This window comes from Phoca vitulina, unplaced genomic scaffold, assembly GCF_004348235.1.
Source record: "Phoca vitulina isolate PV1807 unplaced genomic scaffold, GSC_HSeal_1.0 scaffold20, whole genome shotgun sequence".
In the NCBI taxonomy this organism is placed as follows: domain Eukaryota; kingdom Metazoa; phylum Chordata; class Mammalia; order Carnivora; family Phocidae; genus Phoca; species Phoca vitulina.
In genome coordinates, this window is record NW_022589723.1 from 21,426,281 (window position 1) to 21,443,151 (window position 16,871).

At 35.7% G+C, this 16,871-nt stretch overlaps 1 protein-coding gene across 8 annotated transcripts in view; it reads left to right on the forward strand.

The window, feature by feature from the left end:
* The window catches only part of UNC13C (unc-13 homolog C), a 591,291-nt gene that overhangs the window by 452,045 nt on the left and 122,375 nt on the right, over positions 1 to 16,871 (forward strand). For all 8 annotated transcript variants that reach the window (XM_032417734.1, XM_032417733.1, XM_032417735.1 and 5 more), the window contains one exon: positions 16 to 142. In XM_032417734.1, the coding sequence (XP_032273625.1) occupies positions 16 to 142 (127 nt within the window). The remainder of the gene's footprint in view (positions 1 to 15; positions 143 to 16,871) is intronic.

Consider the following 16,871-nt stretch of genomic DNA (forward strand, 5'->3'; position numbering starts at 1 on the left):
TTTTATCTGTTACAGAACATGAGAAGAAGCAGTTATGCAAGAGCACCGATTATATGAATTTGCATTTCAAAGTGAAATGGTTTTATAATGAATATGTGCGAGAACTTCCTGCCTTCAAGGATGCTGTTCCTGAATACTCCTTGTAAGTAGTGATTTTCACCCCCAACTTCTCAATTCATAGTCCTATAAAAATTATACCTGAATTATGCAACCTTAAAATCTCTTCTCGTAGTTTTTGCTTGAATGCAGACATTTCTATTATAAAATCAATATTAAATGACTTGCATTTCTTTGGGACCATATTTAATTGAATTGTGTTACATTTTTCAACTATGCCTTAACTCAGATATTCAACTCAAAGAAAAAGAAACACAAGACAGGATATGGCTCACATGATGAGGTTATCTTCTTTGAAAGTGCTCAAGCTCAGATTTTATTGGGAAAATGAGGGTATCTGTATACTGAGCTCTAGAATCAGATTCAATTCCCTTTAATTCAAACAAAAAATATCTTAGAAATTAATATTTCTAAAATAGAAGTTATAATTAAACAGGTAACATTTTTCATAAACATGCCTATATCAAATATATTTCTAAGCACGCAAACTTGTAATACTCTGCATCTCGTATTTTTCAGAATTCTATTTAATTTTGTTGAGGAGGGTCTTCCATATACTGGCACTGTGCCGAGTGCTATAGGACAGTAGTGAATAAGATAAAGACCTCACCCTGAAAGAAGCTTGTACTTGATGAGATACTGATAAGTATAAAAATCATGATAAAGCAAGGCAAAATTAAATAAGTACTAATTCAAGGAGCACAAAGTGCAGTGGGTTCTCACAGAAGAGAGACATTACCCCTATTTGGAGGGCTCTGCATAATCTTTATGGATGGAGTAGCACTGATGCAGACTTTGAAAATTAGGTCAGTTGATGACAAGAAAAGCATTTAGATTGGAAGTAAAGTTATGGGCATTATTATGGAAGTAGGAATATATGGGCTATGGTCCATGGGAAATGTCATTATAGTGGGGTATAGAGTATGTTTCCAAAGGAGTAGGTAGCAAAAGTAGTTTTGAACTAGATTATTATAAATAAATGCTATGAAGCTTGCCCCACATTCATGAGGCATTGTGGGCATTGGAAGAGGCAAAGATAGGGCAACAGGAAAGAGATTTAGAAGATAGTAATGTAATGATGAGATTAGAATTTCCCTTTAATGTGACTTTTCTCATAGAAGTTTATAAGATACAGTGGGATACTGGGACTAGTTAAAGTCTGTACACATTAGAGAGTGATTGTAGTAAGAATGTATAGGATGAGTATGTGTGGGAGAGAGATTTCTGAGGTAGAATTTACATAATTTGTCAACTAATACATATGAGGATAAAAGAAATAGGAAAGAATTAAAGATGAAGTATAAGTGCCTAAGCAGCTGGTAATACTGACTTGGAATAGGGAAGTAAAAAAGAGATGCTATTAGCCAGAGACTTCTGCTTTGACTCTGTCTAGACTAACTAAACTACACTAACTAAAATCAGACTGACATGCCCACTGAACACCAATATAAAAGCTGAATAAAATTAAACAGCATCAGAGAGCAAGCAAGGCAACCAGGAATTGAGACACTATGGTCCCTGAGAGAAGAGAAATGCATTGAGGTGAATCCTGTATTTGCTGCAGTTTTTTTCTCTATCCTCCCTGCTCCCATGCATTTGCCAATTCGCAATGCAGGTCATTGTGACCAAACAGAGAACAGTAGCCTAGCTTATAGCAATGTCCGTGGGGTAGAGAAATAAACGTTGTGTTCAGTACTATGAAGGTTGCTTGGACCTGTAGGACCAAAGTCCTAGAGAAATGCAAACCACAGAAAAGTAAGCACAGCACCTTGCATACAGTTTTCTCCCTGAGGTATTTTCTGATTCTTAATCTGCCCATGTATGGAGACTGAGGCAGAAATAAGCAGGTGTAGAAAGAAGGCACTGAGAGGATTAAAACTTAAGTAGACACTTCAGCATCCTCACAATGCTGGACAGACAAAAATTAGAGGTGAAGACTTCCTAAGAAACAAGACTTACCAGACTTTCAGGTGAGATCCCTGAGGGCTGTGCCCTAGAAATCAGCCTTGTCTACTTTATAACTCTCTCCCTGCAAATACAAGGAAAAATTTAGATTTTCTGTAGAGGAAATAACCAATCAAAGGTTCCATATCTTTTCATAGACAATGTATAATATTCAACAAAAAAATTAAAGACTGCCAGGCAACAGGACCAATTGAATAAAATCCAAGAGAAAAATAGATATTAGACTTATCAGACATAGACTTTGATCTAAACTTCAAAATGTGAGAGAATTTCCACAGAAAAATAGGATTTATAAGAAGAATAAAATAAAAACTACAGAACTGAAAAATGATGAAATTAGGAATGTAATAAATGGGCTTAATGGCAGATTGTACCTAGTAGAAGAGGGGATAAAAGAAATGGAAGACAAATTTGGAGAAAATATCCATATAAAAACAGAGGAAGAAACAAACAAACAAAAAAATACAAAATATAGAGGAAAGAATCAAACAAGGGATATATGGGACAAATTGTAAAGGTCTACTACGCAAAGAATTGAGTCCCAGAAAAGGAGAAGAGAGAAGGAACAGTATCAGAGCAATGTTTGATAAGATACTAGGTGTGGATTTTGCAAATTGGATGAAAAACATGAAGCCACAGTTCAAGAATTTCTATAAATCCTAGGCAGGATATTTAAAGCAAGGAAAACTACCTGTCATTACATCATATAAAGTTGCTTAAAACCAGAAAAGAATAAAAAAAAAAATCTTCCCATTTATTGGACTCAAGGAAGATAAGACACTTTACCTTCAAAGGAGCTGCAGTAACAATCTTGGATGATTGTTCAATAGGAGGGACTGAAAACCAGAATACACTGCAGTGATATCTTTTAAGTGCTGAAAGAAAACAACTAATAACTTAGAATTCTATAAGCATCAAAAATGTCCTTTCAAAACAAGATGAAATAAGTATATTTATATAACTGAGAAGCTGAAAGAACCCATTTCCAGCAGACCTTCACCAAAAATATATAAGGCATGCTTCAGATAGAAGGAAAATGACTGAAGATAAAAATGCAGTAATGTAGTAAATGATAAAATACATTAGAAAACGTAAGCAAAGAAGGGCACTTAAAAATACGTTAACTATTTAAAGTAAAAAAATCTGTAGAAGAAAAGGTACATAGAATTAAGATACAAGACAACAGCATAAAAGGGTAGAAAAGCAATAAATGGAGTTAATATTTATAAGATCCTTGAATTGTTTAGCAAGTGTAAAATACTCAATGTAAAAATCCTTTAATGTGTCATGGAGGGTGTTATAATTTATAGTGTAACCCCATAAGTACTATGCATCCATAAAACAATAGGGTGAAGGGAGAGTAAAACAAACATACCTAAGGGCAGGAAAGGAGAATGCGAAAAATAAAGAGCAGGCAGGAAATTTAGCGGGCGGGGGGGGAAGCAAGATGATGTCTTTAAAATTAAATTTATCAGAAGATTAAGTGTAATCATTAAATATAAATGGATTAATACTCTATTCAACAAATATTGTCCTACAGATAAAATAGTAAATCCCAGACTATCTTGCTTGTAATTTATTCACCTAAAATGTAAGTGTCTAGAAAGGTTAAGTAAAGGATGAAAACAATAATTGGTGTAAAATTTTCACAGCTATACTAATATTAAACAAAATAGACTTCAAAATAAGAAATATAACAATAAAACAATTTGAGAGAGAAATATTTCATGATTAAAGGAGCAATTCAAAAAGATATATCAGTTGTAAATGTATCTCATAACATGTCAACAAAATACATAAAGCAAAAATTGTCAGAAGTGAAAGGAAAAACCAACAACTCAACAATTCTACTTGGAGGTTATACTTCTTTCAGCAACTGAAGAATCAGTCAGTTAAAATACAGAAGTTTCAACAACATGAATAACACACTTAAAGATATTTATCTATCTGTATTTGGTCACCTGGAGGTTCCACAATTTTTTGTGGGAATTGTTTATACACACACACACACACACACACACACACACACACCCATCTACAATTTATGACCAGCAGTGACAAAACACACATTGTTATCACACGCACATGGTGCATTTACCTAAATAGACTATTCTGTGGACCATAAAGCAGGTCTAATGGATTTTAAAAGATTGAAATATATACTGTATGGTCTTGGACCACTGTTGAATTAAGCCAGATATCAACTCCAAGAAGATAACTAGAAAATGACCAGATAGGCAAATTAAGCAGAACTCTCTAAAACCTGAGTAAAAAAGAAATCGGTGTAAATTACAAAATATTTTGAACTAAGTGATAATAAAATATCGCATGTTGAAACTTGTGGATTGCAGCTAAAACAGGAAATAGAAGAAAGTGTATAGCTTCTAATTCTATAGAGAGAAGGGGGAGAAAGGTATAAAATCAATAGTATAAGACTAGTTTAAAAAACAAATTAAGTCAAAAGAAAGTAGAAGGAGAAAATGATCAACAGGACCTAGAGCAAAAATAAATTTTAAAATAGAAGAAATTGCAAAGCCAAAAGTTTGTTCTTGAAAAACATGATAAAAATAAAAAAAGACTTAGCAAGGCCAATGGAAAAAAAAAAAAGGAAAAACAGATGTCACAAATTATTGTTACTAGAAAACGACATCACTAAAGATCCAGAAAGATAAAATATATTAAGGCATTATTTACGCCAGTACATTGAAAAGTTAGACAAAAACGTACCAATTCCTTTATATAACTTAGCTAAAATTAAAAAAAAGATAAAATCTGAATGGGCCCATAACTTTTAAAATTTGAATACATAGTTAAAAATCATGTCACAACAGAAACTCCAGGCTCAGATGGCTCCAAACAGAATTTTTCCAACTGTTTAAAGAAGAATATCACCAATATTACACAAATTGTTCCAAAAAGACAGGAACACTTTTCAAATCATTTTTTGAGGCCAGCATATCCTCAACTACTGAAACCTATTGGGAATATGACATACAATTAAAGAACAATTTCTCTCTGAAAATATATTTAAAAAGTAAAATATTAGCCAATAGAATCCAGTAGTTTATAAAAAGACTAATATAACATGACCAACGGGTGTTTATTCCTGAGATATAAAATTAGTTTAACATTTTAAAAGCAATGAATACAGTTCACCGCATTTAAGGAATGAAAGAGAAAATCCCTACAGTCATTAGAGTAGGCACAGAACAATAATTTAATAAAATACAGTATCAATTTATTGTAACAATCTCTTAGAAGTTAAGAATAGAAGGGAACTATCTTAATCTAATAAAAGACACATTCTTTCAAAAAAGAAACAACTATATAACCATTGTGTCTATTTTTTAATTGAAATGTAGTTGGCATAAGATATTATTTTAGTTTCAGGGGTACAACATAATTGTTCAACATTTACAAACATTATAAATTGATCACCACCATACATCTAGCTACTATCTGTCATGCAAAATTGTTATATTATTAGTAATTATATTTCCTATACTATACATTGTATCTCCATGTCTTATTTATTTTATAACGGGAAGTTTGTATCTCTCAATCCTCTTACTCTGTTTCACCCATCCCTCCCCTCTCCTCACCTCTGGCAACCACCAGTTTTTTCTCTGTATCAGTGAATCTGTTTCTGTTTTGCATGGTTTTTGGTTTTTGGTTTTTCTTAGATTCCATATGTAAGTGAAATCATATGCCATCTGTCTTTCTCTGTCTGACTTATTTCGCTGAGCATAATATCCTCTTGATCTACTCAGGCTGTCACAAATGGCAAGATTGCATTCTTTTTTATAGCTAACATTCCATTGTGTATCTATACCACATCTTCATCCATTCATCTATTATAAGATGGACACTTAGATTGCTTCCATATCTTGGCTACTGTAAATAATGGTGTAATGAACATGTAATGGTATATATGTCTTTTTGAATTACTGTTTTCATTTTCCTCAGGTAAATTCCCAGAAGTGGGATTGCTGGATCATACGATATTTCTGTTTTTAATTTTTGAGGAACCACCATAAATTTTTCCGTAGTGGCTGCACAATTTTGACTTTCCACCAGCAGTGCATGAGGATTCCCTTTTCTTTGCATCCTCAACAACACTTGTTATTTCTTGTTTGCTTTTTTATAATATATAGTCATTCTTTCAAATGTGAGACAATATCTTGTGCTTTTTGATTTGCATTTCCCTGATGATAAGTGATCTTGAGCATCTTTTGGTGTCTGTTGGCCATCTGTATGTCTTCTTTAGAGCAATGTCTGTTAAGGCCCTCTGCCTATTTTTTAAATGGATGTTTTTATATTGAGTTTGGTGAGGTTTTTTTTTAATATATTTTGGACATTGACAGCTTATGGGTCATATCATTTGCAAATATTATTTCCATTCAGTAGGTTACCTTTTTGTTTTGTTGATGGTTTTCTTTGCTGTGCAAAATCTTTTTAGTATGATGTAGTCCCAGTTGTTTATTTTTGCTTTTGTTGCCCTTGCTTGAGGAAATGGATAAAAAAAAAAATATTGCTAAGATGTCCAAGAGCTCGTGCATATGTGTTCTTCTAGGAATTTTATGGTTTCAAGTCTTATATTTAGGTCTAATACATTTTCTGTTTATCTTTGTATATAGTGTAAGAAAGTGGTCCAATTTTATTCTTTTGCATGTAGCTGTCCAGTTTTCCCAACACCATTTATTGAAGAGATGGCCTTTTCTCCATTGTATATTCTTCATCATGTATAAACATGGGTTTATTTCCAGACTTTCTATTCTGTTCTGTTGATCTATGTGTGCTTGATTACTATAGCTTTATAGTATAGTTAAGAAATCAGGAAGAGTGACACCTAAAGCTTTGTTCTTACTTCTCAAGATGCTTTGGCTATTTGGGGTCTTTTGTGATTCCATACAATTTTCAGGATTATTTGCTCTAGTCTGTAAAAAATACCATTGGAATTTTGATAGGGATTGCACTGAATCTGTAGATTGCTTTGGGTAGTATAGACATTTTAACAATATTCTTCAAATCACAAATATGGTATATATTTCCACTTATTTGTGTCATCTTCAATTTCTTTTATCAATGTATTATTTTCAGAGTACAGTTCTTTAAAATTCTTGGCTACATTTATTCCTAGGTGTTTTTTGATGCAATTGTAAATAGGTTTTTTCCTTTAATTTCTCTTTCTGATAGTTCATTATTAGTGTATAGAAGTGAAACAGATTTATGTATATTACTTTCATATCTGGCAACCTTACTGAATTCATTAGTTTTAATAGTTTTCAGTGGAGTGCGTAGTGTTTTCTAGATACGGTATATCAACTGCAAATAATGACAGTTTTACTTCTTTTCCAATTTGGATATCTTTTTTTAATTATTATTATGTTAGTCACCATACATTACATCATTAGTTTTTGATGTAGTGTTCCATGATTCATTGTTTGTGTATAACACCCAGTGCTCCATTCAATATGTGCCCTCCTTAATACCCATCACCAGGCTAACCAATCCCCTTCCCCCCTCCCCTCTAAAACCCTGTTTGTTTCTCAGAGTCCATAGTCTCTCATGGTTCGTCTCCCACTCCAATTTCCCCCCCTTCATTTTTCCCTTCCTACTGTCTTCTTTTTTGTTTTTTAAACATATAATGTATTATCTGTTTCAGAGGTACGGGTCTGTGATTCATCAGTCGTACGCAATTCACAGCACTCACCGTAGCACATACCCTCCCCAATGTCCATCACCCAGCCACCCCATCCCTCCCACCCCCCACCACTCCAGCAACCCTCAGTTTGTTTCCTGAGATTAAGCATTCCTCATATCAGTGAGATAATATATTTGTCTTTCTCTGATTGACTTATTTCACTTAGCATAATACCCTCTAGTTCTATGCACATCGTTGCAAATGGCAAGATTTCAGGTTTTTTGATGGCTGCATAATATTCCATTGTATATATATACCACATCTTCTTTATCCATTCATCTCTTGATGGACATCTTGGCTCTTTCCACAGTTTGGCTATTGTGGACATTGCTGCTATAAACATTGGGGTGCACGTACCCCTTTGGATACCTACATTTGTATCTTTGGGGTAAATACCCAATAGTGCAATTGCTGGGTCGAAATAGCTCTATTTTCAACTTTTTTTTTTAACCTTTAAAATGAACCATTTATTAAATCAGACTATTAATTCTTAACAGTTAATGTAAGTTACATATATGATTATGTCAGAGTATTTCACATGGAAATTTTTTAAACTCTTATAGGCAAGCAAAATCGTACCACACAATATATAAGTGGGAAGGGGGTACTGCTAAACATTCAAATAAGGCAAGTATTTAAAAACGGTAAAACAATAATTAAAAAAAATTCAAGCATTCCTTTAAGAGAATTCAATACTACTAGCTAAATGTACTTTCTGAGTATTTTCAACTTTTTGAGGAACCTGCATACTGTTTTCCAGAGTGGCTGCACCAGCTTGCATTCCCACCAACAGTATAGGAGGGTTCCCCTTTCTACGCATCCTCGCCAACATCTGTTGTTTCCTGACTTCTTAATTTTAGCCATTCTGACTGGTGTGAGGTGGTATCTAATTGAGGTTTTGATCTGGATTTCCTTGATACCGAGAGATGTTGAGCACTTTTCCATGTGTCTGTTGACCATTTGTCTGTCTTCTTTGGAAAAATGTCTGATCATGTCTTCTGCCCATTTCTTGATTGGATTAGTTGTTCTTTGGGTGTTGAGTTTGATAAGTTCTTTATAGATTTTGGATACTAGCCCTTTATCTAATATGTCATTTGCAAATATCTTCTCCCATTCTGTCGGTTGTCTTTTGGTTTTGTTGACTGTTTCTTTTGCTGTGCAAAAGCTTTTTATCTTGATGAGGTCCCAATAGTTCATTTTTGCCCTTGCTTCCCTTGCCTTTGGCGATGTTTCTAGGAAGAAGTTGCTGCGGCTGAGGTCGAAGAGGTTGCTGCCTGTGTTCTCCTCTAGGATTTTGATGGACTCCTGTCTCACATTTAGGTCTTTCAACCATTTGGAGTCTATTTTGGTGTGTGGTGTAAGGAAATGGTCTAGTTTCATTCTTCTGCATGTGGCTGTCCAATTTTCCCAACACCATTTGTTGAAGAGACTGTCTTTTTTCCATTGGACATTCTTTCCTGCTTTCTCGAAGATGAGTTGACCATAGAGTTGAGGGTCCATTTCTGGGCTCTCTGTTCTGTTCCATTGATCTATGTGTCTGTTTTTGTGCCAGTACCATACTGTCTTGCTGATTACAGCTTTTAATAGAGCTTGAAGTCCGGAATTGTGATGCCACCAGCTTTGCTTTTCTTTTTCAAAATTCCTCTGGATATTCGGGGTCTTTTCTGGTTCCATACAAATTTTAGGATTCTTTGTTCCATTTCTTTGAAAAAAGTGGATGGTATTTTGATAGGGATCGCATTAAATGTGCAGATTGCTCTAGGTAGCATAGACATTTTCATGATATTTGTTCTTCCAAAACATGAGCATGGAATGTTTTTCCATTTCTTTGTGTTTTCCTCAATTTCTTTCATGAGTATTCTATAGTTTTCTGAGTACAGATCCTTTGCCTGTTTGGTTAGATTTATTCCTAGGTATCTTATGTTTTTGGGTGCAATTGTAAATGGGATCGACTCCTTAATTTCTCTTTCTTCTGTCTTGTTGTTGGTGTATAGGAATACCACTGATTTCTGTGCATTGATTTTATATCCTGCCGCTTTACTGAATTCCTGTATGAGTTCTAGCAGTTTTGGGGTGGAGTCTTTTGGGTTTTCCACATAAAGTATCATATCATCTGCAAAGAGTGAGAGTGTGACTTCTTCTTTGCCGATTCGGATGCTTTTTATTTCTTTTTGTTATCTGATTGCTGTGGCTAGAACTGCTCGTACTATGTTGAATAGCAGTGGTGATAGTGGACATCCCTGCCATGTTCCTGACCTTAGAGGGAAAGCTCTCAATTTTTCCCCATTGAGTATGATATTCGCTGTGGGTTTTTCATAGATGGCTTTTATGATATTGAGGTATGTACCCTCTATTCCTACACTGTGAAGAGTTTTAATCAAGAAAGGATGCTGTACTTTGTCAAATGCTTTTTCTGCATCTATTGAGAGGATCATATGGTTCTTGTTCTTTCTTTTATTAATGTATTGTATCACATGGATTGATTTGCAGATGTTGAACCAACCTTGCAGCCCAGACATAAATCCCACTTGGTCGTGGTTAATAATCCTTTTAATGTACTGTTGGATCCTGTTGGCTAGTATTTTGGTGAGAATTTTTGCATCCATGTTCATCAGGGATATTGGTCTGTAATTCTCCTTCTTGATGGGGTCTTTGTCTGGTTTTGGGATCAAGGTAATGCTGGCCTCATAAAATGAGTTTGGAAGTTTTCCTTCCATTTCTATTTTTTGGAACAGTTTCAGAAGAATAGTTATTAATTCTTCCTTAAACGCTTGGTAGAATTCCCCTGGGAAGCTATCTGGCCCTGGGCTTTTGTTTGTTGGGAGATTTTTGATGACTGCTTCAATTTCCTTAGTGGTTATAGGTCTGTTCAGGTTTTCTATTTCTTCCTGGTTCAGTTTTGGTAGTTGATACATCTCTAGGAAAGCATCCATTTCTTCCAGAGTATCTAATTTGCTGGCATATAGTTGCTCATAATATGTTGTTGTAGTTGTTTGTATTTCTTTGGTGTTGGTTGTGATCTCTCCTCTTTCATTCATGATTTTATTTATTTGGGTCATTTCTCTTTTCTTTTTTGATAAGTCTGGCCAGGGGTTTATCAATCTTATTAATTCTTTCAAAGAACCAGCTCGTAGTTTTGTTGATCTGTTCTACTGTTCTTTTGGTTTCTATTTCATTGATTTCTGCTTTGATCTTTATTATTTCTCTTCTCCTGCAGGGTTTAGGCTTTATTTGCTGTTCTTTCTCCAGCTTCTTTAGGTGTAGGGTTAGGTTGTGTATTTGAGACCTTTCTTGTTTCTTGAGAAAGGCTTGTATTGCTATATACTTTCCTCTTAGGACTGCCTTTGCTGCATCCCAAAGATTTTGAATAGTTGTGTTTTCTTTTCATTGGTTTCCATGAATTTTTTTAATTCTTCTTTAATTTCCTGGTTGACCCATTCATTCTTCAGTAGGATGCTCTTTAGCCTCCATGTATTTGAGTTCTTTCTGACTTTCCTCTTGTGATTGAGTTCTAGTTTCAAAGCCTTGTGGTCTGAAAATAGGCAGGGAATGATCCCAATCTTTTGGTACCGGTTGAGACCTGATTTATGACCTAGGATGTGATCGATTCTGGAGAATGTTCCATGGGCACTAGAGAAGAATGTGTATTCTGTTGCTTTGGGATGGAATGTTCTGAATATGTCTGTGAAGTCCATTTGGTCCAGTGTGTCATTTAAAGCCTTTATTTCCTTGTTGATCTTTTGCTTAGATGATCTGTCCATTTCATTGAGGTCAGTGTTAAAGTCCCCTACTATTATTGTGTTGTCAGTGTGTTTCTTTGCTTTTGTTATTAATTGGCTTATATAATTGGCTGCTCCCATGTTAGGGGCATAGATATTTACAATTGTTAGATTCGTTGGATAGACCCTTTAAGTAGGATATAGTGCCCTTCCTCATCTCTTATTATAGTCTTTGGTTTAAAGTCTAATTTGTCTGATATAAGGATTGCCACCCCAGCTTTCTTTTGATGTCCATTAGCATGGTAAATGGTTTTCCACTGCCTCACTTTTAATCTGGAGGTGTCTTTGGGTCTAAAATGAGTCTCTTGCAGGCAGCATATCGATGGGTCTTGTTTTTTTATCCAATCTGGTGCCCTTTGTCTTTTGATTGGGGCATTTAGCCCATTTACATTCAGGGTAACTATTGAAAGATAGGAATTTAGTGCCATTGTATTGCCTGTAAGGTGACTGTTACTGTATATTGTCTCTGTTCCTTTCTGGTCTATGTTACTTTTAGGTTCTCTCTTTGCTTAGAGGACCCTTTCAGTATTTCTTGTAGGGCTGGTTTGGTGTTTGCAAATTCTTTTAGTGTGTGTTTGTCCTGGAAGCTTTTTATCTCTCCTTCTATTTTCAATGACAGCCTAGCTGGATATAGTATTCTTGGCTGTATATTTTTCTCATTTAGTGCTCTGAATATATCATGCCAGTCCTTTCTGGCCTGCCAAGTCTCTGTGGATAGGTCTGCTGCCAATCTACCATTGTAGGTTACAGACCTCTTGTCCCGAGCTGGTTTCAGGATTTTCTCTTTTTCTCTGAGACTTGTAAGTTTTACTATTAGATGTCGGGGTGTTGACCTATTTTTATTGATTTTGAGGTGGCTTCTCTGTGCTTCCTGGATTTTGATGCCTGTTTCCTTCCCCAAATTAGGAATTTCTCTGCTATAATTTCCTCCAATATACCTTCTGCCCCCCTCTCTCTTTCTTCTTCTTCTGGGATCCCAATTATTCTAATATTGTTTTGTCTTATGGTGTCACTTATCTCTTGAATTCTGGCCTCGTGATCCAGTAGTTGTTTATTTCTCTTTTTCTCAGCTTCTTTATTCTCCATCATTTGGTCTTCTATATCACTAATTCTTTCTTCTGCCTCATTTATCCTAGCAGTTAGAGCCTCCATTTTTTATTGCATCTCATTAATATCTTTTTTTATTTCGACTTAGGTAGATTTTAGTTCTTTTGTTTCTCCAGAAAGTGATTCTCTGGTATCTTCCATGCTTTTTTCAAGCCCAGCTAATATCTTTATAATCGTCATTCTTAACTCTAATTCTGACATCTTACTAATGTCTGTATTGATTAGGTCCCTGGCAGTTGGTACTACCTCTTGTTTTTTTTTTTTTTTTTGAGGTGATTTTTTCCATCTTGTCATTTTGTCCAGAGGAGAATAGATGAATGAGAGAATAAAATGCTAACAGGGTAACAACGACCCGTGAAAAATATACACTAAACAAATCAGAAGAGACCCAAAACTGGGGGGAAAAGAAAGGGGAAGAAAGAAAAAAAAAAAAAAAGAATATGATCAAATATGATCAGGCTGGTGAATAGATCACACTAGATTTTGGGTGTATTTTGGTCTGTTAGAAGAAAGTGCCTCCCAAAATTTTAAAGAAAGAAAAACTTATACAAAAACAAGGGTAAATATGATGAAGGGATGGAATATGAGTGTAAAGATGAAAATTATAAAAGATTTCATAAAATGAATTGATAAGTTGGTTGAAAAAAGAAAGAGAAATAAAATAAAGAAAAGGAGAGAATGTGATCAGGTAGCAGACTAGAACAAAGCCACACACTGGAGATTTAGGGTATATTTTGCTGTTAGAAGAAACTGTATGCCAAAATTTTAAAGGGAGAACAACTTATATATATATATATATATATATATATATATATACAAAAAGTAAGGTTAACTACAATGAAGGGATAGAATAGGACTCTAAAAATGAAAAATAAAAAAGATTTTAAAAAAAGGGGTAAGATGTTGGTTGAAAAAGGGAAAAAGAAAAATTCAAACAAAAATAGAAAAAGAGAAAAATAAAGAGAATTTAAAAAATTAACTTTGGAAGACTAAAGAATCGTAGGGAAAAAAGCCATGAATTCTATGTGCTGTATTTCCCTAGTGCTGGAGTTCTGCTGTTCTCATTGATCAGTAAACTTGGTCTTGGCTGGCTGTTCTTGCTGATCTTCTGGGAGAGGGGCCTGTTGCAGTGATTCTCAAATGTCTTTGCCTAAGGTGGAATTGCACCGCCCTTGCTAGGGGCTAGGCTAGGTAATCTGCTTGGGTTTGCTCTTGGTAGCTTTTGTTCTCTGCAAGCTTTCCGTCCAGCTTTGGAGGACAAGAAAGAAAATGGCGGCCTCCCAATCTCTGCTCCAGAGGAGCCAAGAACTGGGGCCCCACTCCTCAGTGAGCCCCCAGAGAAAATCAGTCAATCACTCCTGTCTCCCTGGTCTCCAGCCTCACTCCGTGCTCACCCGGCCTGTGACTTAGCCTTTCTATCTCTGGCACACAACCCCGTTTGGGGTCTCCAAACCCAGCAGATCCTGAGGTGCACTCCCGTGCCTCTTCTCCCAGGGGAGGAAGGGGAGATCTGCTGCTTGTTGGGCCCCTGCTCGAAGAGTAGTGGCCTGACCATGCCACAGTTTATGGCAACCCCGAGCTGAGAGCCCACTCCTCGGCTCTGTTTTTGCAGCTTGCTTCCCCCCTCCATACCTGGGAGCTCTGCCACACTCAGGCACCCCCAGTCTTTCTGTGACCCCGAGGGTCCTGATACCACACTGTCCCAGTGAGGGTTCCACCCCCCACTTAGCCACTGGAGCAGCATCCCTCAGCGGAACAGACTTCTAAAAGTTCCAATTTTGTGCTCTGCTCCTCTATCACTTGCTGGTAGCCGGCTCCCTTCCCCCTATGGTCTATCTTTCCAAATATCACCTTGGATTCACTTCTCCACACATCCTACCTTCCAGAAAGTGGTCGCTTTTCTGTTCAGAGAGTTGCTGCTATTCTTTTCTTCGATCTCCTGTTGAGTTTATAGGTGTTCAGAATGTTTTCATACCTATCTAGCTGAATTCCTCGGACCAGACTTAATATAGGTCTCCTACTCCTCCATTTTGCTCCTCCTCCCCAATTTGGATATCTTTGATTTCTTTTTCTCATCTGATTGCTGTGGCTAGGATTTCCAATACTGTGTAGGAAAAAAGTGGCACGACTGGGCATTCTTGTCTTGTTCCTGATCTGAAAGGAAAAGCCTTCAGGGCGCCTGCGTGTCTCAGTTGTTAAGCGGCTGCCTTCACCTCAGGTCATGATCCTAGGGTCCTGGGATCGAGCCCCACATCGGGCTTTCTGCTCAGCGGGAAGCCTGCTTCTCCCTCTCCCAACTCCCCCCGCTTGTGTTCCTGCTCTCGCTATCTCTCTCTCTCTGTCAAATAAATAAATAAAATCTTTTAAAAAAATGAAAGGAGAAGCCTTCAAGTGTTCACCATTAAGTATGATGCTAGCCATGGGTTTGTTATATATGGCCTTTATTATGTTGATGCATGTTCCCTGTATACTCTCTTTTTGAGAGTTGTTGTCAGATGTTGAATTTTATCAAATGGTTTCTATGCATCTATTGGTAAGGTTGTATGATTTTTATTCTTTTGTTGTTGCTAATGTGGTATTACATTGATTGATTTGCAGATAGCGAACCATCCTTTCATCCCTGGGATAAATCCTACTTGATCACAGTGTATAATCCTTTTAATGTATTTTTAAATTCAGCTTCCTAATAATCTGTTGAAGATTTTTGCCTCTGTGTTCATCAGGGATATTGACCTGTAATTGTATTGTTTTATGGTGTCTTTGTCTAACTTTGGCATCAGAGTAACACTGAGAATATAGAATGAGTTTGGAGCATTCCTTCTTTAATTTTTAGTATAGTTTGAGAAGGATAGGTATTAACTCTTCTTTAAATATTTGGTAGAATTTGGCAGTGAAGCCATCTTGTCCTTGGCTTTTCTTCTTTTGGGAGTTTTTTTTTTTATTACTGATTCATTTTTATTACTTGTAATTGGTCTATTCATATTTCCTATTTTTTGTGTGTGTCAGTCTTAGATCATATGTTTCTGGGAATTTACCCATTTCATCCCATTTGTTGGCACATAATTATAGTTTTTTATGATCCTTTGTATTTCTGTGGCATAAGTTGTAACTTCTCTTTCATTTCTGATTTTATTTATTTGGGCCTCTTTTTTTTTTTTCTTCATAGCTAAAGGTTTATCAATTTTGTTTATGTTTGCAAAGAACCACTCTTAGTTTCATTATTTCTATTGTTTTCATAGTCTGTATTTCATTTATTTTTGCTCTGATCTTTAATAATTTCCTTTCTTCTATTAACTCTGGTCTTTATTCTTTTTTTCTATTCTTTCAGGTGTAAGGTTAGATTGTTTATTGAGATTTTTCTTGTTTCTTGAGGTAGGCCTGTATCACTATTTACCTCTCTTTTAAAACTGCATTTTCTGCATCCGATAGATTTTGGGCTGTTTGTTTCCATTTTCATTTGTCTCAAGGATTTTTCTTTTCTTCTTTGATTTCTTCATTGACTTACTGGTTGCTAATAATGTTCGGATTCCACATGTTTGTGTTTTGTCCACTTTTCTTTTTGTAATTGATTTCTAGTTTCATGCCATTGTGGTCAGAAAAGATACTTGATATGATTTCAGTCTTCTTTAATTCACTGAGACTTGTTTTGTGGTCCAACATGTGATCCATCCTGAAAAATGTTCTGTGTGCACTTAAAAAGAATGTGTATTCTTCTGCTTTTGGATGGAGTGTTGTGTATATATTAAGTCCATTTGGTCTACTGTGTTGTTCAAGGCCAATGTTTCCTTACTGATTTTCTCCCTAGATGATCATTCCATTGTTGTAAGTGGAGTGTTAAAGTCCTCTACTATTATTATATTACCATGAATTTCTCCCTTGTCTAGTAACATATGCTTTATGTATTTAGGTGCTCCTATCTTGGGTACATAGATATTTACAAGTGTCATATCCTCTTGTTGGATTGAACCCCTGTTCTGTCTCTTGTTACAGCCTTTCTTTTAAAGTCTATTTTGTCTGATATAAGCATTTCTACCACAGCTGTCTTTTTGTTTCTATTTGCAAGGAATAGATTTTTCTGTCCCTTCACTTTCAGTTTGTTTGTGTCTTAGATCTGAAGTGAATCTATCATAGGCAGCATATATAGAATCTAGCTTGTGTTTGGTTTTTTTATCTGTTTAGCCCCATCTATCTTTTGATTT